The sequence below is a fragment of the Tenebrio molitor genome, chromosome 3, assembly GCF_963966145.1.
Source record: "Tenebrio molitor chromosome 3, icTenMoli1.1, whole genome shotgun sequence".
In the NCBI taxonomy this organism is placed as follows: Eukaryota; Metazoa; Arthropoda; class Insecta; order Coleoptera; family Tenebrionidae; genus Tenebrio; species Tenebrio molitor.
In genome coordinates this window covers 19232312-19258581 of record NC_091048.1, presented here as the reverse complement: position 1 = coordinate 19258581, position 26270 = coordinate 19232312, and the positions used below count along the sequence as shown (strand labels likewise).

The 26270-nt window shown below is 35.5% G+C and overlaps 3 protein-coding genes across 16 annotated transcripts; 1 reads left to right on the top strand and 2 right to left on the bottom strand.

Annotated features, from left to right (window-relative positions):
• Window positions 1-655: 655 nt before the first annotated feature.
• Window positions 656-2508, bottom strand: eIF2Bgamma (eukaryotic translation initiation factor 2B subunit gamma). Of its 2 annotated transcripts, XM_069043248.1 has the most exons (5): window positions 2366-2508; window positions 2086-2307; window positions 1209-2029; window positions 923-1152; window positions 656-871 (listed from the first exon to the last, which is right to left on the bottom strand). In XM_069043248.1, exons 2-5 carry the CDS (start codon window positions 2243-2245, stop codon window positions 715-717), a joined length of 1368 nt encoding a protein of 455 aa, XP_068899349.1. In that variant the 5' UTR covers window positions 2246-2307; window positions 2366-2508; the 3' UTR covers window positions 656-714. The 2 variants fall into 2 exon arrangements, with proteins under 2 accessions (XP_068899349.1, XP_068899347.1); XM_069043246.1 differs by having other exon boundaries at window positions 2086-2433.
• Window positions 2509-3269: 761 nt separating this feature from the next.
• Window positions 3270-4156, top strand: LOC138127291 (transcription elongation factor 1 homolog). The gene is made up of 3 exons (XM_069043254.1): window positions 3270-3286; window positions 3338-3602; window positions 3701-4156. The coding sequence occupies exons 2-3, from the start codon at window positions 3487-3489 to the stop codon at window positions 3831-3833; spliced, it is 249 nt and encodes an 82-aa protein (XP_068899355.1). The 5' UTR covers window positions 3270-3286; window positions 3338-3486; the 3' UTR covers window positions 3834-4156.
• Unc-115a (Uncoordinated 115a) lies at window positions 4047-25817 on the bottom strand. 13 transcript variants are annotated; one of them, XM_069043229.1, is made up of 16 exons: window positions 19944-20156; window positions 19508-19687; window positions 13322-13542; window positions 13089-13269; window positions 12270-12490; window positions 9691-9936; window positions 9534-9605; window positions 9234-9426; window positions 8941-9180; window positions 8658-8886; window positions 8428-8606; window positions 7306-7403; window positions 6575-6644; window positions 6115-6155; window positions 5226-5426; window positions 4047-5053 (listed from the first exon to the last, which is right to left on the bottom strand). In XM_069043229.1, exons 2-16 carry the CDS (start codon window positions 19656-19658, stop codon window positions 4940-4942), a joined length of 2457 nt encoding a protein of 818 aa, XP_068899330.1. In that variant the 5' UTR covers window positions 19659-19687; window positions 19944-20156; the 3' UTR covers window positions 4047-4939. The 13 variants fall into 13 exon arrangements, with proteins under 13 accessions (XP_068899330.1, XP_068899336.1, XP_068899332.1 ...); XM_069043235.1 differs by lacking the exons at window positions 19508-19687; window positions 19944-20156 and adding an exon at window positions 25645-25817; XM_069043231.1 differs by lacking the exon at window positions 7306-7403 and adding an exon at window positions 7573-7646 and having other exon boundaries at window positions 19508-20154.
• Between the last annotated feature and the right edge of the window lie 453 nt (window positions 25818-26270).

Here is a 26270-nt window from a genome sequence, read left to right as displayed (position 1 = left end):
TAAAAGTTCGAATTCTAGGGAGTAATCATATATGTAGTGGAGTAATCCATTTTTGACACGAGAGTACTATTATTTAACGAGTTTGTGTAAATTGGGCCTTTTTTAGCATGAGTGGGCCAATTTAAAACGCGTTTTAAAGGTCCACGAGTGCCAAAAAAGGCCCAATTTACACACGAACGAGTTGAATACAACGTTTTTTTGTTGGACGAGCCCCTTAAAGGCTCCAAATCGCTTAAAATCTTTAAAACTAACTTGACGTTTCGTTTTGACAAGTTGTGACATTTATCAAAATCCGTTCACGCAGGAGAAAATTCTCAAATTCTGAGTGTCGAACAAAAAAACATACATGACACATAATAGAAGATAAAAATATGATAAATGAGAAATTTGCATTTTAATTTATAAATTGATTTTCCATATTTTTATTTTTTGGGTTGGTCATCTTCGGGGGGCACCGTTTTCTCCTAGCTGCAGCCTTATGGGTAATCCGTTGCTGGTTCCGGCTTCCGGCTGAAAACGATTGGAGTCTCGACATACTTGCAGTAAGATTTTTATCTCAAATTACTGCAAAGGATCCAGTATTTTTGGGACACTACGTTTAATAATGTGCCACCCACTTTTTTAATCACAAAACGGTACAATTAAAATAACAAAATGCGATTATGATTTGTTTTATTTTATTTTTTCTTTGTATTATGTACAATTTTCATTAAATTAGAACTCCATCAGTCGATCAGAATCTGTGAGAACTTCTTGATTATGTTCAGAATTTTCGGGCACTGAATGATTGCTACCAATCAAACATCCCTTAATCTGACATCCAGACTCAATGATAACCCCATCAGAAACAATACAGTTTTCAAGAGCGACCCTAAAAATTAACTGTCTTCATCTACACAAAACAACTTGAAACCAAGCAAACTTTTCTTTTATGGTCACGTTATTCATGATAATACTGTTGAAAACGCGAGAGAAGCTGCAGATTTCAGTATTGGCCCCAATTGTCGAATTTTTAAACGACGTCTTCTCATGCAATTTGGCTCCTTCCCAAATAACACATTTATCATCAACTTGCGAAGATTTATTCTCTGTCTTGGGATGTTTCAACACTAGAGTTAACCCGCTAGTTATGCTATCCCACTTTTCGTTGACCTACAACGTAAAACATGCAGTAAATAAACAAAAACAGGAAAAAATAAAATTCGTACTGTATTATTTATCGCCCAGTATGTGGGCAAAGTATTTAATCTAACTCCGATGTAATCTTTAGAGGCGAGTACGGCGTAACAACGAATGCTATCGCCGTGGTAAATTGGCTTAAGATCGCCACTGTGGTCACTGTAAGACGACGCTTCTCTAATTTCGACACTGTAGTCGTCCTCTTTCGCGTAATTAAAAATGTCCTCGCTATCGCATTTGCTCGCAACTGACTTCCCTTCAGGTTTTTTGGGAGGTTTGGACAATTGTTTTTTGACAATATGCGGTAAAAGCTCGCCTTTTATAGTAGAAAAATTTGGTTGGCTGTTTAAATATTTAATAACCCAGTTTCTTAAAACATAAATGTGTGAGTCAATGAGATTGCTGTACAGTTTAATATGTGTATGTTTCTTCAGTAGTGACCGAGGTAGAGCGAGTTCGCCCTCAAAGTCGCTAGCTGAAGCTAAAAATACTAATCTGTTTGTTTGTGTATCGATTCCGACTAAATCGCGCTCAGGTTTATGTTTTGATTTAGGTCCAGGAACTGTTAAATTATCTCCAGGTTGTTGATGGAAAAATAACGAAGTGACTGACGCATCATGCATTCGAAACGTATCTAAAACGCTTTTTAGATTAAAGTCAGTTATAAAATCACACGAGACGACGAGAACGTCCGATTTTAAGCGATCATGAAGCATCCGTAAAGAATCTGCAGTACCAAAATCTTCTTTTCCGTTGATTGTAAAATAATCAATCTTTATTTCTAGATCGGTTTTATCGAGAGCATTTTGAACGTCACTTTTATGATTTTCTAACACTACTAGAATTACATCTGAAATATTTATAAGTAGGACAAAATTTCAAATAGATCATGACTTAATTATGAACCTGTAAATCCAGACTGCTGCAGTTTGTATAATGGATACCACACTAGAGGTTTTGTACCCACGGGAAGCAAACATTTGGGCTTTCCTGAAGTGATTTCTGGCATACGAGAACCTTTTCCAGCTGCTAGGACAACAGCTTGGAATTCTACTTGCAACGTCATTTTACCTTGTTTTGACTTTCCACAGGCCTAAGTGGATACCGAATTTGAATCTCAGTCGTAAACTGAAGTGTAATACCTATTTATAATTGTGAATTATTGCACAAATTAGAACAAACGCACGCAATTTGTTAGGTTATGTGTATATGTAACAAAATTTGTGAAGTTGCATGGTCACCAACCGCGTAATACTTGAAACGCAATGACTGAAATTTAATATGGCTGTAGAATATCTAATTTATTTAATAAACATTTCTACACTTCTATTAATAAATATTATTGAAAGCTCTTAACAGATATGAGAACGTAAAATTTTTAACAATTTTTATTTTTCTTTATTTGGCATTACTAACATAAAACAAATTAAAGTGCCATGCATAGATACGAAGGTGTACGCGACGGATGTAGGTCATACTTAAACTAAACTAATTAACTATAGTTAAGTTAACTAACTGCTAAAGTAAATTTCAGTCTAATCACTACCCTTCTACTGCTCACTTACTTTGTCTACTTGGAACAAATTATGTAAATCTGTGTTTATAAATTCTATTTGAAATCTCATTCATGTGTTTTATGTATGAGTTCCTTTCAAGATTTATTCAGACGACGTCGGACCTAGTAATGTTTTCGTGTGTTAAAAAATGATCTGTCCGTTGAATTAGTGTCATTTTTTAACTCTATAAGGAAATAACGTTTTTCATGTTGTGTGTAACTAGAATTTTCAAAAGTTATTTTGAATGCCTAAGGTTGGTTACTTTGAATTGAGAGATTAAATCCAAATAAATATGCCGCCAGTAACCAAAATTGATTGTGAAACGAAAAAACATCTATCACGTAGCGAGAAATTAGTCATTTGCAACTGTTACAATTAATCTGCTGTCTTACATTTTTGGGATATCTTTTGTTTGTCACCAGAAACCCATAGTCTCCAACATAACCAAATTTATGGCAACCTAGTAACGAATATCCCTAAATCCTAGGGAGTAATCCATTTTTGACACGAGAGTAGCAGTGTTTAGTGAAACCACCTTCACAGATCACCAAGTAGGTAATGTGTGACCACCTTACTGTTGTACCTTGATTTTGATTGTTTAGCTGTCAAAAATATCAGCCGAAAATTGTTTTGGTGTTGTGGATGTTTTCCTAGATGTTTTGTGATGAACAAAACGTACAAGTGCATAAAAATTGAGTCGTTCCTTTCGTCTGTTTCATTAGTTAATTTAATTTAAACACAAAAGTGAATCATGGGAAGAAGAAAGTCCAAAAGAAAACCAGCACCGAAAAGAAAAGCAACCGAACCCTTAGATCAGCAATTTAATTGCCCCTTTTGTAATCACGAAAAGTCGTGTGATGTTAAAATGTAAGTAAATGATTAAAGTTTAAGATATTATGTAATCCGTAAATTGTTGTTTTGTAAAAATTGAGGTTATGTCGTCTTTATTAATAAGTCATTTGTAGGGATAAGGGTAGAAATACGGCACGAATAACGTGTCGGGTGTGTCTAGAAGACTTTCAGACGACCATCAACTTCTTATCGGAACCTGTGGATGTGTATAATGATTGGATCGATGCTTGTGAATCTGCAAATTAATTCTTTTTACAATTTAAGATAAAGTAGCTTTATATAATTTTTATATTTTAATTTTTAATGCAAAGTATTGATGTAAAATGTGTAAGAATTTTATTTATAAGGTAATCAATTCATTCACGTAGGTATGTTCTAGTTAAATCACTAGGTATGTGTCCACACATCATTCAGTTGTAAAAAAAAAATGTGAATTTTAGGGTAAAAACAACAAAATCATGATCTTATTGTTCTTTTATTCATCAGAGCAATTATTAACAAATCTTACATACCTAAAGCTTTAAAATTGTTATTTTAAGAGAATAAATAAATAATTTTAACAATGTAAACATATTATTATTGCAGCTGAAAAGAAAAATGTGTACATTTTCCATTATTTAGAGGCTTGCTAAAGAACTTATTAAATTTGATTTCTGCTTGCTCTGGGTAAATAAAACTTTAATAAATTCTTTAGTGTTAAATAATATACCAGAAATAAGACCTTAAGGTACACCACAAGTCCATATGACAGCACTAACAAATTGTACAAAAGAATATACGACTAGCCCAAAGCAATAATTATTATATAATTAAAGCAATCTAAATGCCATTTTTTAAATAATAAACTTTAACTATATCTTAGCACTATCTAATCGTTACACTTATCCTATAGAAAAAATATCAATCTCTTAATATAGCCAATCTGTTGCAAGATTAGAAAATTTTTGTCGTTAATTTTGGGATTTTTTTCAATTTATTATTTATTACCAATAATAAACTACTAAAATGAAATCAATCAGTAGAAAAATATTGATTTAATCTACAATTCAAATAAAATTCTGTTTGAAAATCTAAGAGAAACATGGAGCTACCTATTTTTAGCACTTAAGTCAACAATTTGAAAAAAAAAACCGACTTATGCTATGGCGAAGAATGATCCAGTCAGTAAAACATAACCCTACATAGTAACACAAAAAGACAACAATAGAAGGAACCGTTACATTAAAAAAAAAAAGTATTTTTTACAAATTGCCGAGTGAATAGCAGCCCTTAGCGTGATGACTTTTAATAGCACTCACAAAGCAGCGATATCTATGACTTTGAAGATAGAGAAGCACATGAATATGGAGAGTTTAAAATAAGCGAGCTCTACGTTTTAGTTCATTCCTACGCCATTGTGGCAATCTGTAAAAATCCGTTCTTGATATTTGGAAAAGCGCATCGAATTCTACATCCGACAGATGTCTCTGCAAAACAAAAACATTTCAGATCATGTAGGTAGGACAATAATGTCCACATAGCGAGTGAAAGTAATTTTTTAATAAAACTTCTGGTACAGAAAACTGCTTCTCATTATCTACGCGATTATTATTACTTTCACTGTTTCTAAATTGTGGCTACTTTAAATCATTGCATTACCTCAAGATTACATCTATCAACATCTGCAGGCAGTCTGTAATTAGTGATCACAAGTAAGTGGTAAGGGTAAATTTTGGCTGGCTCGTTGATTAGCATTGTGTGGGCCATGTTTGGAAGGGATCGTCGTACTTGTGATGAGTACCCGCCCGGGTAACGTCCTAGACCTCCCATGTACGTCGTGGACACGGGCATTTCTGAATTCTAATTTCACCAAGAACAATTAGTTTCGACACAATTAAAACGACACAACATTGACAAATAACCATCACCACCACTGAATGAACAAAGTTTATCCTACACCAAAGCTCAACTTTGAAACTGAAACTCTAAACACTGCCTCAACGTTAACAATAAGCTCTGAAGGAAAGACACAGTTGATTTGTAGCGCAACAAAACATTTTGACAAGTGAAAATACGTAATTATTCCTGTTTCTTCAAAAAAGTTCGACGTAAACTTGGAACTGGCCTGTGGCTGCTTAAAAATGAAAGTCTACGTCTCCTTTTTTGAGTCACGTGTCTAAGTATTTAAGCTGGCCTTTCGTTTTAAGTAAGATGCTAGGAATTTTCTTCACAGTGACTTATACATATTTACTCTCTCCACAGTACGATTACTACAGTACAACAAAAAATACACTACATGTTGTCTATTTTTGGATAACAAAATATAATTTTGTTGCTTATTGTGTACCACAGCCAATTCCTAGCGATTACAGAGTTTACCTTCACCCCTAAATAAACCAAAGGTAAATAAAAATAAAGAAAAAGTGTATTGAACAGAGGAAAAAGTGTATGCTTTTAGTGTACACAACCATCTTGACCGGTTAATTTAAAAAAAAGCGGTTATTCTGGGCGATGTACAACAAAGTTAGATAAAGCATTATTTACATACCAGAGCACGTCTTTCAACATCCGTGATGGATCCAGTGGAAACTGAAGAAAAAGCATTAACTTAACATTCTAGCTTGTAAAACATTGGAGAAAATAAAATTTGGACTAACAATTTCGTAGAAATGGAACGTGAGATTTTTTCGTGTTTTACGAAAATTTCCGATCGGCGCTAAACGTCATGCAAAAAGCTAATACTGTCTCGGAAAAACCAAAAAGAAGTAAGCAGCATCAAAAATACTCAAGAGATTAAGAGTTAAAATTTCGTGTCGAGAAAAGCATCAATTTGGCTCCGTCCCAGAGTGATTCACCACTTTACAGATTAAAAGTACTGGATGGCGACCCACACCCCACTACAGGTACTGTCTTGTCGCAAATGTCTTGTGGTTTTGCCTCTCAATTTCGTATACGGTGTAAAACAAGCTGCTTAAGCCAGATACTACTAATAACTGTGTGATACTTACTATCCGATTTTCCACAACTGAAGTCAGTGCTATGCGTTTTAGCACCCATTCCGCTAAACGAATAATCACCCTGTGAATTATTAATCGTAATTAAACATCCTCAATTTCCTTGTTGGTTTTCTTTATTTTCATCAAAAAAACACACATAACATGCGATGAGAATAAGTACACGATGACAGGACATGAATGTGCAAATAATGAACGGAACGATCGAAGAGATTACTATTTTCAGGCATTTGCAAGCGAAGTCGTGGCACGAAGGATGGAATGTACTCTTACAATGGGCTCAAAAATATTCAACCAACAAATATTCACTTCTTTTCTTAACTACACCGAGAGAGAATTTAATCAAATTTGTTCTCACTCAATACAATAAAACGTCTTTACTCAAAAGAAAAGAAAAAGAAGGTTCTGACAAAAAAAAATCGTTTTTTTTTTCACACTGATTGAATATTCTTGAGTAAGCACAATGCATTGTTGTACAATGAAAAGCTGAGTATGTCTCAATCTGATTTCTAGCCACCGTGAGTCAGCTGAAGAGAATCTTCTGAGCAGCACAAATTAACTTTCCATGTTTCATTTCAATTGAAAATTCGCGTTTTGAATTTTTTGCATCGAACAAAATGACGTCGATTCTTTTAACCAGCTCACCCTCTAGTCAAGCGTCGAAGAGAATTCGACACCGTTCAATTACTCTGTTTTACTCAAAGCATGCCGAGCTTCAGACTTACAGGAATTTGAGGATAGCTACCCGCAGAAGAACTGAATGTATGAGATCGTGGCGCCAAACCATAACCTGGCTTAGGAACATGTCGCAGAGCACTCACAACTGCATAGCAAAGGGAAAGTGAAAATACAATGGTACAATGACGGAAACAGAAATGAGAAAAAGTGAGACCGCATGTTAAAGATGTGTTTTCGGCAGACGTCTTAAAATTGTTCGGTGACGAATAATTTTAAAACGTCTCGACTTATAACAGATCAATGTTGTTACTTACGTATCCGTTTCTTGCAGGCAAGGTCGACGATTTTAACCCGTAACCTGGTCTAGGGACACTTCGTAAAGATGAGACTACTGTACAACACGCAAAATAATAATATGCAAAATAATAATAAAATCGTTGCTATTTATAAAGCAAATCCATGCAAGAACTGTGACTAATAAAATCAAATACAACTATGAGCTAGCTGCCTCTAAAGCTATTGAAAAATTATATCGTGATTGTTACTAGCAAAAAATCATATTTACACTTCTCCCTATCAAAAATTCTCTCAATTAATTCTGTTATTAGGAAATCACGTTTGCAAGACAATTAATCACATGCCTTATTAGAGTTCATTTATGTATTTTATTTATAATTCCAGTCACATTCACCTCTCACCTTTCTAGAATTTATCTGCCAATTGTAGCTAAAAACTCTGTTAATTTTGTTTGTTTATTGCGAAAAGGTCCGACACACTCTTACAATCTTATACGTCCCCTCAGGCTTCTTATTTTAAATTAGACACATCTCGAGGCCCTGGTGATTTTATCTACATAGCTAAACAACTCTTCACGTGTTTTTGACAGTTCAATTATTATTCGTTATCACGATAATTCGATAATTAAATATCTGCAAATCTGAAGTGACATGTGCGTGGGTGCCCCTGAATTAATCCAGCCCAATCGCGCGGTGTTCAGTAAGACCAATATAAAATGGCTACGGGTGACGTAAATATTTACATTTCTAAGAAATATGTATGTTACTAACAAAAAATACTCGAACACCCACTCCATGTCAGTATCGCGGCTCGAATCTAATTTAAAATAAGAACGATTGTGTAAATTCTAGCTTTCTTTTTCGCGCACTCACCGTTATAGTTGGGAGCGGACCATCCCGTGGAACGTCCCACTGAAGAACGAGCGCTGTACGATCTGTCGCACTCGTCTTCATCAAAAGGTTTTGGATGGTCCATGTTCCTCGACGGACTTGCACCGATCGGATTATCATACCGCAGCCTATACGGTGGTTCTTTGTTCGCAGATGGCGTTCTACAATCACAGATTAACAATAATCCGTCACTCTTCCTTTGCTTTTAATACCTCGACGCGTTTCTAGGATCCAAGTGAGCAGCCTTCCATTGTCTCAATTTCTCTCTGTCTTGTACATTTTTTAAGAACACTTTCCCAATCCCGCTGGAAATTTTACTCAATTCCTCTTCTTCCCTCTTTAGTTTCAAGTCTTCCACTTCCTTGGGACTTAAACCGTCGACTTCCTCCTCGTCGGAGTCTGGGACTCCTTTGTACGAATCTGACCACCGCTTTCGACGTTCTAGTAAACAACTCTAATTAACTTGACTGCAGCCATTTCGACGCTTACACTTACCTGGATCTGTGTAAGGATATGGCGGAGCTGGGAAATCATCCCTTTCGATTTTTGGCGGTTCTCCAGGCAGTGGGGGCTTGGCGCCCGGGAAATGTGCTAATTCTATTGGTTCTTCGTTATTCATGTGAGGTGACTTAGGCCTAGGCGTTTCGCTTCTGATCGAGTCGACGAGCACTTTCATGGCCGACCTAGAACCAGATCTTCTACTGCCGCTTTGACTACCCCGCAAAGAATTTTGCGCTGCAATTGTTCCTTCATGTAATCGGGAGTGACAATCGAATTTGTTTACTCACAAGTCGGCCTATGGAAATGTGGTGAAGTGGGAGCTTTATCGTAAGGATCTATAGGTCTGCGTAAATATCCTAAAGTTGGTTCTTCTGTGAGGTAACTATAAGTGTATATTCTGGATATATCGTCGGCTAAAGTCGCTGATTTGTTGTGGTCTCGCAATATCAAGCCCGGCGAAGGTGTTCGGTAACTGTAATGCTGCGAAAGAGTGGACAGTTTTAACGTGATCGACGCAATCAAAACTAAATAAAAAAAATACTAGACGGGGTGTCGAGCAATAAAACGTAAAATAAAATGAAACAAACCTTCCTATTAGACATGCTTGTGGGACTGTATAACGAACCATTCAAGCTAGGGGTGCGAGAGCGCATGGAGAACTGTAAAATACCATGCAAAAAAATAAAACAACTACAACGGGAAACGAACACCAAAAACAAATATCGAGGTATACTAGCAAACTACCTGCATTTCGCTTACTCCAGAACTACTCATCCTGTCGAACTCTCTGACGGAGGCGTCGGTGTCGGTGCAGTGACCGTTGGGTTCGCCGGAACCGTTGAGGATTTGTCCGTTTTCTGTGGGACCTGGACCGCACCGTGGGTGCCAAATCGCACCACCTTGTAGGTACATTTCTTCGCCGTCCCCGAAAGGATCGCCGCATTTCGTACATCTCGCACAAGTCGGGTGAAAATGGTGGTTATCACCGGCCTAAAATTGTTTCTGATCAACCACCGGAAGGTTAAATAAAAGACCTCAATCTATTTGTGTCAACAGAAACTCGCTTTCAATTAACTCACTACATTCAAGGGGGAGAACATCATCTTCGTGCTTGGTTTGTCGTAAAAAATAAATGACGCATGATAATAAGCAATGTAGAATAATAGGCAAAGTTCAAAGTTTAACATGAAAATGCGTCAGAAAAAATGACCGCTGTTCTTCGCCTAATTACCCATTAAAAGCTTATGCATTCAAATTTAACGTGTGTAATGATGAAACAATATAATAGGCGGACTTGCTTGTCGGGAACGACCGAGTAGTTTGGGTTTTTCTTCCATTACTCTCATACATGACCATGAGATCAAAATATAATTATTTTAAAACTTTTCAGACTCACAACTAAAAATAACTTACAATAACATTCAAAATAGAATGTGATAAAGTGGAAAAAATCTATTCTCCATGTTGCTTGTTGTTAAAAATTAATTACTTAATTGATGTGTTGATACGAGTGTTATTATTACTTGTTGCGTTCAAAATCACATTTGGTAGAATTTATTTTCAAATCGCGAAGGAAATACTTCTTCGACTCTGTCGCAGACAAGATTTTCTATCGTCGCAGCATGAATCAACGATGCCCAGCTTTTATTGGATAAAATAATTTTGTATCCCTTGAAGCTAATGCAGTTAAAAAACGGGAATACGGCAGATCAATATCGTTGCGTCAGCTAACCTGAATATAACACAAACATAAGATATAAAAAGATGAAAACAAGACACTTGCACGTACAAGATTGTTATCTTGTGTGTCTTGACCTGCCTAATGAAGCAATTCATTTCTTCTCCAAAGCATCACAAGTATTAGTGGTTTAAAAATGATTGCTGACAAATCCGAACCACTTGTGTCCAAAACGTCCTTCGCAACAATTTACAAAAAAAGGATGTAAGGATGATTCAGATTATAATTCCTAAAGAGATGCGTAAGCGTAACGCAACGTTAACACCCATATAACCACTGGTTATTCTCATTTAACTTTCATCCATTCAAATTGAATAATGGGCACAGTCAAAATAGACACTCACTTTCTCCAATTATGAAACAACAGCAACCTTGAATATAGATTTGGTAATTCCGGCGAGCGTTGCATAAAACAAACATAACTATTTTAAAATTTCCTCTTGTTAATTGTTTGGGAAACCGGTAAGTGTGCACATAAAAAAAAACTTTTACTTTCTACATGGCCACAGGTATCGACGATCGAAGTGAATGGATGATCCGCCAATGAAAACGAACATCGTGCAGGTGTATTCACGGCAAATAAAAATTTTAATTAGGAAAATGCGCACACAAACAATATCACTTGCAATTGTGAATGCAAAACGGACGTATGGAATGAGAGAAATGTTTATTGTGCCCCGTAAAAACAAAACAAACAAAAACAAATTTTTATTATTACGAAAAAATCGATTTGCAGTTAATTTTGTTTTATCTGAAACAGCTTTTAATCCGACGTTGCAATTATGTTGGTCCCGCTTCTGTTTTTGTGCAGAGCGTGATCATGGAAATATTTGTTTGGTGCCGAGTTGAAAGATAAAAACAGATTTTTTTTTAAAACCATATTTACCGCTTATCGTCTCATCAAAATCACAAAAATAATCTGAGAAGTGATTGTCATATAAGTCATTAGGTAATCCATTTCGGCCTAGTTTATTTCGGGGGTCATTCTCGAAACCCGGTAAGGCTCGATAAGACATTGCAAATTCAAAACTAATGATGACTGATATTTGTTGAAACATTGTACATATTTGCCGTTTCGTTAACGATTTGCAAATTGTCCGAGTTTCGTGAATGACCCCCTTAGATTTTAATTCGTGCTCCAAATTAAGCAAATATTTCTAAAAATTTAACACAAACTACTTGAGGAATTTTTTGAATACTTTTAAGCAGCCAAGATTAAATTTTATTAATTTTCTCCACAATTAAGATGAACCATCGCTAAACGAATAAAAAAAGTAAATGAATCGTCTTGAATTCCACTCGTTTCTCAAATTCCGAAGTGCGAAAAAACACCTCTCAGGTGAGAAACGCATTAAGCTAGCCTCGATAACGTACAGATACCGCTACAAATTCCATTAAAACCGAATTCCTGTCGTCTAGAAAGAATATTTCGAGCTTGGAGAAAACAATAATCGATGGATGTGGGTGAAACCGCAAATGAGTATTTCCAGCACGGGTCCAGATTATTTGTAAACACAATTGACACAAACAGATTTCGGTTTTGCGAAAAATATATTTCCTTTGCAACGTCATTGTGATATCTTACCTGTAATACCTTCCCGCTGATATATCTGTTGCAATATGCACACTTAATACCGAATTGTTTTTGGTAATCTCTCTCACAGTAAGGTTTCCCGTTGCGTCCCATGTACTCCCCGTGTAAAACGATACCACAAGTGCCACACTGGAAACACCATATGTGCCATTGTTGATCCAAAGCAACAAGAGCTTGTCCTTCACTCAGTTCTTTGCCGCAGCCGGCACATTCTGAAACGTCGGATCTCATCATATTGTTCATCGGCGAGAGTAATATCGCGAAAAATTTAAAAAATAATCGTATCTCGTATTTTGTCAAGCTATTTATAGTGATGATGACAACGTTTATCGACGCTAAAAGCGATTAGCTGTTGCAAATGTGTATCAGAATTCGTTTACCGAGTGCGGATCCGCCATCATTATCTTAATTGAAAATGTTTTCAAGAAGAATGTGGGTTTTCATTAAACAAACTCATTTTCGGATTTAATTGGACGGTTTGCCGGTTGATAATTGATCCATAAAAGCCGAGTACCGATTTTTAATTTGTTTCATCTTCTGCCGGAAACCTCATCAACTTAAAATGGAACATCCTCGCGGTCTCGACGTTCGCTAATCAAAGCACATTTTCGTACGTTTTTAATCGAAAAATAACCAATGTCTCAGGAAAAAATCCATTATCGGTCGTGTCTTAATTCGAAAACCGTAAAGGAGAATGTATTTTCGATGTGATCTAATTCCTCTATAAACATCTATGTAGGCGCCTGACTCATGTTGCATCGAGGACAGTAGTCACTTGCAACAAAATTGATTAATTGACCGCAATCTTACCATTGGCATGATTAGTCGTTGGGCTAGTTTTAGGAGTCCCGTCCCTAACCGGAATCTGAACACATTTCTGGCAGAGTACCTCTTTTCCCGTGTAGGTAACTTTTTCGTCGGGCGGCGGTTGCCGACACCGATCGCACGTGAAGCATTTCTTGTGGTAAGTCTTGCCCAAAGCGGTGACCACCTTGAAAACAACCCTTTTAATCCGCAAAATTTCCACAAACAATCAAAAATACCTCCCCCTCGACGTAATCCTGGCAGGTCGCACATTTCGTACCAAAATTGCGCTGATAATCGGCCGTACAATAATAAGCACCGTCTTTGGAGAAGAATCCACCTTGGGCCAGGGAGTTGCCACACACCTTACATTTGAAACACTGCGTGTGGAAGTATTTGTCTTGGACACGGAGCACCTCGCCGGAACATTTTTTCTTACATGACTGGCAAAGAGTTTTACCTAAAACAGGAAGTGGGGTTAATTGGCTTTATCCTGTGGGACTTCCTTCACGGCCGTGGTTTCCGCAAAGAAAACGACTGTGACGGCCGCAATGTGATTACGTACAAATTGATACGAGTGAAAATAAAACAAAAATAAACGACCAAGTAAACAAAAAGGATAATTGAACAAGATTAGCTCTTGTTCTACTGACAGCACCGACGTCTTGATGGCATTCTTGCATGCATAATAAAAGAGATTCGTGCATCCGAGTTCGCAGTTTTTTCTCCGTGGAATGCATCCCAATAAAATATAATACAAATTTACAATGATTGTCCTAATTATAATAACATATGAGTTTTTTAAACATTATTTTCACGTGTAAATATACTCATGAAGTTTCGGCCGTTCCTCCCGACTCACCCTGTATATTCGTTTATTAATTTTTTAGTTTGGTTCAAAAATTTATACAGGGTTATTCTAAATGATTGTCCAAGTTGGCGTAAAAACTGAATGTAAAATTTATGGTTGTCGCTCCATATAAAAATTTTCAAAATAATATTCACACAGAGGAGTTAAACAACTTAATTTAAAAAGAAATACATAAAATTCTCATCACCTTTCACCTAAAAAATGACAATGGAAGTACAGTTGCGGCCGTTGAAAACTCAGACACTTTGACAACGCCAAACTTTTGGCTTTGTAAATGGTATTGAAAGTGACGTTTCTCAAAATGTCACTTAAACATTATCCACATTAATTTCTCTCGCAATGGCTCTTATACTCACACCGTCCCTCAGTCTAACACATTTTTGCAAATCAGAGAATTGCGGCATTTCAAAAGTTACATGCGATTCTGCCCTAATATGTCAAATACTGACACTGACTTTATAATCCTTGATGAAAATCCTGTTTACGCAAATCAAATTTCGGAATTTATACAGAGTGTTTAAATCTTTCCTGTCTGAGATTTCAACGGCCGCAACTGTACGTAAACGAAGTTTTCTGGTCTTTTTATACCAATATAATTTTTCCCTGATAATTCACTCTTTGATTTACACACGGTTTAAGCAAAAAATAAGTAAGAAAAAAGATACAAGTTGTAACATTTAAAATTTGATAAAGAACAAAACTATATTTTAGTTTCTTCTAATTATTGCAGTTTGGTTCAATAGTTTTTTGGGTATTTCAGCATTTTGTTATTTTTATCTAAACATCTAAGTAAGAGCGATCAAAAAATTGTGGTCAAGTGGCCTGGTGTTTTGCTTTTGTTTTGTAGGTAACTTCATCAGCTGTAAAACGTTATTTATTCGGCCAACAAGCAAGCAGTGGTGTAAACAATACTTTTGCAAAGAACAGCTATTTTAGAACTAACCAACGACGAGTCTTTTTAGTTTGTAATTTTTAAAGGGATGTTAAAATTTTAGTGTCCAATGGGGCGTATTCTGCAACTGCTCCGCTAAATTTTAAAGGCAGTTAAATTAAGTTGTCATAGCAATGACCAATCAGGCTTGAAATTTTAAATTTTAAAGGGGCGTATTCTGTAACTGCTCCACTAAATTTTAAAGGGCGGTAAATTAAGTTGTCATAGCAATGACCAATCAGAGCTTGAAATTTTAAACGACGCTAAAATTTTAACGCCCCTTTAAAAATTACAGAATACGCCCCAAAAGACGCTATAATTTTAACGCTCCTTTAAAAATTATAGAATACGCCTCTTTAAAATTTAAAATTTCAAGCTCTGATTAGTCACTGTATGCCAACTTAATTTAACAGCCTTTAAAATTTAGCGGAGCACTTACAGAATACACCCCTTAGTGCTATATGGTGGTTTTTATTTTAATTTAATGATTTAATTTACAGTAAAATGATGATTAAAGTGAGGTTATACAAGGCAACTTTGAAAGTTGCGCAGATAATTTAACCAGTGGTAGAACTCCACAATACGTAACGATTCAGCCAATAATATTGATATTTTTCTAGAAAAAGTTTGGTAGCCACTGAATTTTATGGAAAAAATGGGTAGAAAAAATCATAGTAGCCTTTTTATTGTCATTTAATTCAAAATTAAGTCACTGACAAGAACCTTAATCTTAACCTTAACTTAAATCACAAAATGGCTTTCACCAACCTGGAGAAAACCGATATGACTTTGATCTATAGCGAAGCCCGTGGACATTCAGAGCTAGCACGGCAAATCTACGGTGAAAGGAAAAGATACTTCCCAATGCGCGAATCTTTGTAAACGTTGTGCAGCATCTTCGTGATTTCGGGCGTTTCGAATAAGCGCGATCTTGGCTGCCAACGCGAAGATCGCATTTTCGTGACAGAAGAAGAAATTCTTCACGAAATTGAAAACCAGAGTCGAACAAGTACTCGGCGTCTTGTAAATCACCTGGGAGTTTCTCAGTTTGTAGTTGGCCGCAAGTTCAAAAAGCCGCTCAGGAAATTCGCAAAATTTGGCTTGCATTGCAAACGATGGCAAGCATTTTGACCAACTTCTTTGATGTTTCATTTTATGCTTTTATTCATAATTACTTTGTTGTTTAAGCCTCTGTTGTTTTCTGAATAAGTTGTAGACACTATTTTATCATCACTTTACAAAATTTATCAAAGATTCATGATGAAAAAACAAATTTAACGATAAAAATTAACCATAACCTCAAATGACCCCACTTTCGATTCTTGTCATTTTGACAATCAATTTAAACTGTTTGGAGCTCAGATATTCCAAAAATCCGACATGAATAAACAAAATTAAAGCAATCGTACATAGATAATCTGAGGTAAACGTTCTGTGTAGTACGTAGAAATGACAAAATAATTTTGAGTTTTGAAATTTACCACCCAAAAAATAACGTTCATAATCAAGACGGTAATCATGATGACAATAAAGTACGGATTACAATTTTTTTTTTTTTTTTAATTGACAGACAATGACGGCCAACATTTTTTGACCGGCATAGTACTATGGCGGACAATAAATTTAGGCCGGCAAATTTCTGACATTTCAAAAAAGTCAATGCAAGCAACCATTTATTATCATTATGACTGATGTGTCAGTTTGTCAAACTGAAGGTTTTCAAGCTGTTTGGCGTTTCCTTCGCCCTTTTCGTAACTTACAGATCATGGCGCACTAGCATAACTGATTTGTAGTAGCACTTCTCTCTGGCGCACACTTCTTTTCCCAATTTTAATTTTGATTATCGCTGTCACGATGACAAGAATGACAAAAATCGAAAATGGGGTTAGTTGAACGTACTATGGCGGACAATAAATTTAGGCCGGCCTGTCATTGGCTTGACATCAAAATGTGAAGCTGGCATTATGTTCAACTAACCCCATTTTCGATTTTTGTCATTCTTGTCATCGTGACAGCGATAATCAAAATTAAAATCGCGAAAAGAAGCGTGCACCAGAGACAAGTGCTACTACAAATCAGTTATGCTAGTGCGTCATGATCTGTAAGTTACGAAAAGGGCGAAGGAAACGCCAAACAGCTTGAAAACCTTCAGTTTGGCAAACTGACACATCAGTCATAATGACAATAAATAAATGGTCGCTTGCATTGACTTTTTTGAAATGTCAGAAATTTGCCGGCCTAAATTTATTGTCCGCCATAGTACTACCTCAGGTTAAAAAATCTGCACAACTTTCAAAATCAGACTGTATATTACGAGTATATCAGCATACAGACTAAATTGATGAGCTTGACCAGAAATTTTTTGGACTCTCGTTATGTAGAATAAATCCATCAAATTCCGTATTATTGTCGAAAATAAACTAAACTGTTTCCAGTTGAAAATATAATTTATACAGTTTGTTCAGAACATACAGAAAGAGTATTTATCCCCGTTGGTAAGAAACGAATTTGCCCATTACGAAAACGTAAACACCTACAATTGACACATTTTCTACAAAACGGACATTTTATTATGAACAAACAGTTTATCTTTCAACAATGAGTTAGATAAGTAGGAAAAACACCCATCATTGTGGCAATATGTGTAAACCTATTAACAATTTTTTCAGCGCGCTTACTCCTTTCTGGGGCCATTAGAACATGATGTAATGTCCGGTAGGGGAACAAATTGTTCCACTTGAACTATTTTACGCAAGTTTGTTTAATATTAATCGGTAAAAAAAGATTAGCAAAGAACGGTGCGATTGAGATTTATGAAGTTGTTTCTGTACTTTTTACCTTACAAGGTAAATAAGAACATCAAGTCATCACGATCAAGGATTGCAACGTGTAATGATTAATTCCTGTTGAAAAAAAAGGTGTTGGTTCAAGATTCCAACGTCGTTCCGTCAAACCCACCCGGGCGTACAATAGGGCCACTAGTCTCAACTATTTTAACAGATTTAAAATTATCCCGACTAACCTATTTAACATTTTTCTCCGGCCTTTAAGTGAAATTTCGGCGCATAAATTTTTGACATAAATCTAAACTTCCAGACGTGTACGTCCTAAAAATACAACATTACATCCAGACTAAATGATCGTTTCATTCATGAGGAGCACACAAACATGACTTTGTTAAATTTCAAGGCCGAGAATTTTAGCTCATCGGTTCCAATAATGCAAAGCTGAACAAACAACATCAACAATTGAATGTTGAGAGATAAAAGAACATTACTGGTCAATAAATAAAAAAAGGTTCGATACAAATTGGATAAAAATAGAGATGAAATGAGCTTGTCAGAATCGAGACGCAACAGCTTCCCACGAAAATAGTCCAGGATTTATCAAATATGCAGACATTTTATAAAATTATTTCACGGGTGAGCAATTCAGCCATGAATTTAACACGTTTATTAAACACATCAACACACCTTTCATTCTCACAATTCAATGCAACACTTTTGGCCTTAACCTAAAGCGACCACTCGGATTTGCATGTTTCGCGAATGTGGTCAAGTGTCTCATGTAATTTACTGCATCTACAAAAACTAATGGTTGCGAGGCAAGATAAAAAATCGCGATTGTCAAAAACTGTCGTTTTGAGAAAATTTATGGAATCGTAAAATTGTTATTATTAATCTTCACAACCGTCAAATGTCAAGATCTGTAATCACCCCACATCTGCATGTCATATGTTCTGCCATGATAAGCATCATTTGTTATCTTATCAGAATTTCTTTTGAAGTTTCGTTAAAATTGAAGGAACAAAAACATTTCTTCTATTGCTTAAATTGGGTCAATATAGGCTGAGGTGTCCTCTTTCACTTGTGGTACTGTCACCGGGCCGGTGCAAAACTGGTCCACTTTTTTCCACCGTACACAAAAAGGAATTTCAAAAAGCATTCTTTCTTTAATCGACCCGGTTAATGTATTCAACCGTATTACGTGTCAACTACTTAACCTCTTTTAAGAACCGGAGGGTCAATTACCATAATTCGATTATGCCGTTTACACGAAAAAAAAAAATTGTTGCCGATTTGACTCGAGTTTTCGACGTCAATCGATATTGCTGTATTAACGCTCCTCTCGGTGGGAATTTTAAGGTGGAATCTTGATAGGGAGGCGAAGTGGAATTTCGTGCTTAACTCGATTACGTTTCAACTTCATCGCTCAATTCTGACATCAATCTAGTGAATTTTAATTTTCAATCGACCATAACGCGAGTTCAACAATTTTAATGTACGCCTGCGTTAACCGTAATCAAACGATTTTTGATGAGTACATATTCGATTTGGTTTGGCGGAATTATAATTGGCCGAAAACTGGTCCACACACAAATAACGTGCTCCGGAATAAACGTACCAAACTCATTATCTTCGTATTTGTTAATACGCACGCAAACTATGACTCAAAACTATATAATTATGAGTTTGACACAAATAAAAATTTAGTACGCAAATAAAACGAAATTATTCCGATATTTTTCCAAGGTCTTCGATGCCACCAGTTGTGAATCGGCCCCAACAGATCCGATCAAATTGGAACGATCTTTCCCACTATCATATTTCATTCACGACTCACCTTTTTTCAGTTTCTTTTCAGCTTTGATCCGCTCTTTCTCCAGGGTGGCAATTTTTTTCTTATCGATCGGTAGTTTTTCTTGGCCGCTTTTCTCGGACAGGATCAGCTGATCGCTGGCGGATTTCCCGTCGTTCTTATTTTTGTTTTTCATATTTCGCTCTGCACTAGTTAGACGCAAAACTGTCGAGAAACGTGCAACTTCTTGCAGAAACGGAACACGACTGATGCAAAAATCGCACTTAACGATCGCTCGACATTATCAACGTGCAATTTAGGTGAAAGTAAAAATTTTGTAATTGCACCGCCGTATAATGTGTGCTGTTGGCGATAGAAAGCCGTTAATCTCTAAAAATAAGTTTTTTGCGAAAAACTGAACGTTTCTGCTGGCGAATGACACGTTTTGTTGACTGAACTCGCTAATTCTCGTTGGTCTTACTTAATTAGCGATGACAGTAACGACAGTTCTGTTTTGGCAAATCGATTTATCTTTGAATCACAATTATTTTTACGTTAGGAAGCTGGAACGGTTGCGCGGCTCTTTAGTTAACACGGAGCGACACGACGAGCGACAAAAGGAAACGGTACACTGAAAGCAAAAGCACCGACACCGACTGAAGCCCCGTGCAGATGATGATGACTAACAGTCGAACGGGAGTGGAGAGACGTGAATGCAGCAATTTAAATTGTCAAATGTTTGACCGTTCATTGCACGCACGCATGCCGGTAATTTTAGGTCCACATTTTAAATTGCGACCAATATCTTCACCTCGCCTCGATACCACAAGAAATAAAAAATAATCCGCTCTGAAAACCGCCACGTACAAAACGAGGAACGGTTCGGGTTATTTTTGACGTTTTATGTACTACATTTTTCGTTTCGCTTCTTTGTTGGAAAATAGATAAAACTGTCGATAGCACAATCAAAGTCTCGTGAGATCTGACGTTTGTAAACTGGTAAATTATGAGTGAACTGGCCTTTGGCGAAAGTTCGTAGAATGTGCACAAGATATTCGTATCAATCTGTCAAATCGCAGTTTGTTTTTCAGCCGAAAGAGCGGAATTTGTGTACACAAAGTTACTAAATATAGTTTAACGCAAGGCTTTTATCCAGCATAAACATTGCCATGAATTTTCAGTTCATTCACACAAATCTATCAACAAATATTTTTATGAAAATGAATGTACACACGAGGGCAATAATACAACAATAAATACCAACAATGACACATCTCTAATGTTTACTTTCTCTATAAATGTCAATACCTTTATTAAATTGTGTAAACTTGAAAGGATGTTCGAAGTGAACACTTAATTACGCTTTAGTGTCTACTTCCTATGAAGGCGCGTTGGTCCAGTGGAAAAAATTACTTGGAAATTAACTCCCTACATGTTTCATTATGTTAATGAGTTCTAACAAATACCAGACTATTATATCAATTTACAAATTGAGAACAGCAAAACATTTGTTGTATCTTTTACAAATATGTATTATTCAGCATCCCCCGGAAAGCACCAGAGATAATTGCAAACAAAAACAACTTCATGTGAATTTTAAGCTAAAAAAGTTGAGTTTTTTCACGTCACGAATAAATCAACTTTCACAATTTTGATGAGGTTTATAACCGGAACAATCGAGCTTATTACTTGTAAATTTTGACAAAACGAGATTGGCAACATAACAGGATCTTGTGGTTTAATCACAGACACATCTGCTTTCCGTCCACTAGAATAACAGTTCTTCCACGCGATTTGTATGTATATACTTAAAAAAAATGTAAAAAAACTACCATTAAATGGAGCGTCACGTCCATTTTGTGTGTTCATTTGTAAAAATCTTGGTCACTTCTGCAAAAATAATTTAACTACAAACAGAATTTATTTCAACTTGAATATGTAAATTGAAAATGTTGCAATTTATAACAATAAACATTTTTAAAGAATGTATATTTGATAAAACAAAGATCGGTGTTTAAAAATTATTTTGGGAACTTGAAATATTGTGCTTGGAAAATAAACAGACAATTCAATTGTTCAAGTAATAACAGCTTTACAATATTTATAAAACAATTAATAAAACCATCTACAGTGTGGAACAAAATGACTTTCATTTAGTTAGGTTTGGAATTTTTTCACATGTAAATCTACTTGCACAGTTCAACTCTTCTTGAAGTAGCTACGTAAATGTCATCAATCAAATTAACTATTATTACAATTTACTGAATTGAATTAACAAACGAATAAAATGTATACCTAGCGTCTTAAAATAACGATTTTAGTCATATCATACCTTGGCAATAAAGCACATTTGGAATTTTGATGTATATTTTGAGGTTGGAGTACTGCCTTCCTTTTTTTCGTAGAGCGGCACTTCGTATTTTTACAAGGGTAGTGCAAAGGTAACTAGATGAAGATCATTTTGTTCCACACTGTATAAAAAATGTACCGAAGTTTATTAGTTGTCACTTTCGTCGTTCCTTTTTCTGATGTCAACTGTTATTTGTTGTCTGGGACAAATAACAAAGCAGTTCCATTTATTTAAATTTGTTTATTTATTAAAAATCCTGTTTACCTTCTGCTTTAAAAATATCTTATTATCCCATTAAACGCATCCATTATAATTGATGTTACGTTGCACAGCACATTAATAATAAAGATTCTACACTTCAAACTTCAAATGTCAATATTAACCACTTCATTTACATTAATTATCTTTTTATTCTAACTAGAATATAAATAATGTAGTCGGGTGCTTTGACTGGAGTGACATTATTCGTATTTCCAGAAGAATGTTATGGAAATAACATAAATAAGAAAGTAATAAAAAAAAATCTTGAAAATTTAAGTTAATAAGTATGCAAAAATGTTATATCAAAGAAATTGAAGTAGGAATGATGATCAATTAATAAGAAATCAAGAATATCAAATCAATTTTTTTTGCTTTTTTGTTTTCATTTAGCGAAACATTAAATATAATGCGACGTTTATCCCACATTTTTATCTCAGTAAAAATATCAATTGCCACCTAGAAAATTAAGATCCGCATTTTCTAAATTTCGTATTAACATTTTATATGATCGAGATTGTGCGTCCAAAGGTTGATGTTGAGATATTAATTATGAGAAAACTGTTACTTTTGTGGCAATAAAAATTTTGTATTTCTGATGATGTAAGCGTTCGTCGGGCACAAGAAGTTACGTGATTTGGATGAGACAAGTCAGAACATAAAAAATAAATTAATTGCACCGAATAGTTTTAATATTTATGAACAGTTTGGCAACTATATTTTTATGTTACATAACAAGACCATACACTAGTAAAACGTCCAGTTATGTTTTTGCGAATTACGTATCCCCCAACCTTGAGGTGTTAGCCTTGACTCTTGGCTACATATCTGCAAGTTATGGAAAAAAGTAAGTACAAGTGTAAGCAATTATCAAATTAAGAACCCAACCACTAATGATTTGTATGACCGCTCCTAAAAATACGCCAATTGTATTGGTACACAGGACCCAATTAGCGGTTTCTCAAAACGGTTTGTTCGCTTTTGAAAACCTGCAGCACCTATCACTGAATGCAAATATTTACCGTCAGTGACGTAATTTTCCGAGTCACATCTATTTTTACCATTATTAGGTGGACAACAAAACGCATTGCATTGAAATATGGGAAGACCTCGCGACTCTGATATTCGAGTGAAAGATGATTGCGGTCATCTTGGCAGGAAAAAACACAACAAACCACACTCACAGCCGCAACAATTAGAGATGATCATCGACGGCAAAAGGATCGTCGAAGCGAAAAATTAAATTTGATAAAAAAATACGGGAGTGTGTTGTTCTGGAAAAATCGATTTTCAAACTTGATTCTCTTTTGATCTCAAGCAACACGACGGGGGTCCTTCAACCAGGAAACGACGAACAAGTGATGTAGAAAGTGATTAACAATCGTTCTGATGCGAGCATCTTTCAGGAGGGCATGAAAGTGAAAACGTGTGATTCACTAGCATACGTTACAGGTAGACGACTTGTCGACCAGATCGAGTTTTGTTCCAGTTATGATAAAGAAATATCAATACATAAACCGCAACCCACGGATTTTATGTAACTGTTACGGAGGCCACCTACTATTTGTTCGAAACCAGTTATTAGCCCACATCTTGTACCGATAATCTAGAGATAATCCTTCGTTGTAAACTACAAAATCTTAAATAAATCACTTCTTCTATCGATAACGACACAAACGACCGATTTCCATCTACCGACCAGTTGGACAGACTCCAATTTTTCCCACTGTATCAAGTTGCCAACTTAATCAACGTTAGTTGCCTCACGATGCAATAAGATACTGGAAGCGAACTCGACAAGAACGACTTAGTTTGTTCTCAAAACGAATTCAATCGCGAAAATGATGAAATAAACATGTATCCAAAACCAGTGTCAAATCAATGAACGGCCTTACGTCTGGGACAACTTGATTCTCTTTTAAAACACCTCTTGATGTTATTAATCAGGTGTAATTTGCATCACAAATTTGTTTGACGACCATAACACTGGAAACAAAAATAATATGCTAATTTGATGTCTCATTTTAACTCTTCTTATTTTACTTTGCAAAATAAAACCCTCGTCACAGCTGTCAAATTATTAACAAAACTTGTTATCTTATTGCTTTAACAAACTAGAATTTTTCACTTTTTTCTTTTAATAACTTTCTTTTTTTTTCTTGTGTTCAGGAGTTGGATTTACTCTCTTTCTTCATTTGTTTTCTTTTCTCTCTTCAGAAAAATGATAAGCTGATGGAATAGCCTGAGCTAGACTTCACCTAATTTGTTCCGTTTTCTTTTCTTTTTTGAATAAAGGCATTATTATTATTAAAACAACTTACTGGCTCATCTTAAATTAATACATCTTCTGCACAAGAATTTGCAGCTTCGTAACTGGTAGTGAGAGTGATATGTTTCTTATTGGATTGAAATATTGTCCCATTACTTATCCTTTGTGGTTGAAGTAAAACAAATTTAAACCAATATTTAACGAGAACTGTAAATAGATAGGGTCTTATCTATGACAAATAATACTCCTTATCTAAGGTAAAACAGCACCATTTACATTATTAAATTGGAAACGAATCTTCGTTGTCTCAATACAACTCTTTGAAATAAAATCGTTTTCGTCTGCAATCACAAATTGAAAATAAATGCGTGAAACTGTCCAGATTTAAAAATATCTCGGGTCTCATGTTGATAATTGGTTACAGTTTTATTTTAGCATATGGAAAAAATCATAATATTTTTAACACTGCGACAGTCTGGAGAATTTTTAGAATTATTATCTTTAAAGTTTAATTTATGGTGATACTGATGACGCCGATGACACTATTTTACGCAAACAACGACATTTAAAAACGCACACGATATTAAGACGAGTTAATCAATGTTCCAAAGTTTATAAAAGTTTTGGGAAGGAAAGTGGCAATTTCGGGGGTTGGAAGTAAAATGTTTCATGCCTGTTTCTCTTGACACTCATGTTGAATATTAATGGATTAATATCTTGACTGAAACACTTTTCAAGTGTTTAAAAACATCTTCAAACTCCTAAATTCAGATTTTGTTGCGGTGTGGTCGCCAGGATTAGCCAAAATGAAGGTGTTGCTCATAAATGGATCATCATATTTAATCAAAAGGGTCAAGGCTTGTGGGGTAATAAAAACGCAATTAGCACAACAATCAACTTTTATGGTCATAAAACGAAAAGTGGCGTTAGTACTACGGCCGGTGTAGGTCCTACCCCAAGCCAGAGTGCAAATTGAAGGGTCGCCTAGTAACAAATTTATCGATCTTCGAAATCAAGGATTTATGCTTAAATGAGGTAATAATAAAATACAAGACGATTTTCACATCACTAATGGTTGAAGTTTGTGTTAAAATCAATGTCTAAAATTAAAGCCACAAAAAGAAGTCGACATCAAAGGGGTGTTTAATGACATGATAACAGCATCATTAAACGACAGTTTTAGATAATAAGGATCGTAATTGAATGACATAATAATTGTTAACACCACACATGTCCAGAGAACAAACATAAAATTATGCAAATAATAATGATAAAAAGTATAACCAAACACCGGCACAAACTCACCCATTTTCAATGAAGGTTCACACAACAACACCAGAATACCACTTTGCACCGCTTGTTAGTATTAAAACTGCATAGTTTATTTAATAATTAATCAAAAAATATATTTTATTTTTACAAATTATAAAAACTTGACATTCACGTCAACCTAGAATGGGCGAGCCCAAATTATTAATAGTTTTCATATTTTGACACTGCGCATTTATGGCAGCACCGCTGCTAAAGGCGAAAGCGCAGTGGCGGCGATAATCACAAGCAACCACAAATTACGGTACCGCCGCTATCAGTCTTGAGAGTACTTGAGTACTTGAGAACTAATGCATTTGGTCTCTTGTCTCTTGTGACATAAAATTTTCTCAGTGATTCTTCTTACAAGACTCATGATAATACAATTTATCTGTCATGTCATATCTACTAAATTGAGCTTACTTCAAAACATTCAAAACCAAGCAATAATTGAGCTTACGTTCAATCAAAATTATGACGTGTCATACGCGGTTTGAAGTTGTATCCACTTCATTTGAAAATAATAGCAGAGATATAATAGACAATGATTTACACTGCCTTAAGTTAGATTGACGTGATAAGACTAACAATAGGTGCATTCTTGTGTTGTATAAATAAGAAAC

Bases quoted from the DNA above. Each gene is read 5' to 3' on its own strand.
- LOC138127291 (XM_069043254.1), top strand. From the start codon at position 3,487: ATGGGAAGAAGAAAGTCCAAAAGAAAACCAGCACCGAAAAGAAAAGCA. The intron at 3,603-3,700 runs GTAAGTAAATGA...AGTCATTTGTAG, and splicing joins AAGTCGTGTGATGTTAAAAT to GGATAAGGGTAGAAATACGG.
- eIF2Bgamma (XM_069043248.1), bottom strand. From the start codon at position 2,245: ATGACGTTGCAAGTAGAATTCCAAGCTGTTGTCCTAGCAGCTGGAAAA. The intron at 1,153-1,208 runs GTACGAATTTTA...TTTACGTTGTAG, and splicing joins ACTGGGCGATAAATAATACA to GTCAACGAAAAGTGGGATAG. The intron at 872-922 runs GTTTGCTTGGTT...GTTAATTTTTAG, and splicing joins AACGTGACCATAAAAGAAAA to GGTCGCTCTTGAAAACTGTA.
- Unc-115a (XM_069043229.1), bottom strand. From the start codon at position 19,658: ATGAAAAACAAAAATAAGAACGACGGGAAATCCGCCAGCGATCAGCTG. The intron at 9,181-9,233 runs GTGAGTAAACAA...GAACAATTGCAG, and splicing joins ACATTTCCATAGGCCGACTT to CGCAAAATTCTTTGCGGGGT. The intron at 7,404-8,427 runs GTGAGTGCGCGA...TTTGCTATGCAG, and splicing joins GTCCGCTCCCAACTATAACG to TTGTGAGTGCTCTGCGACAT.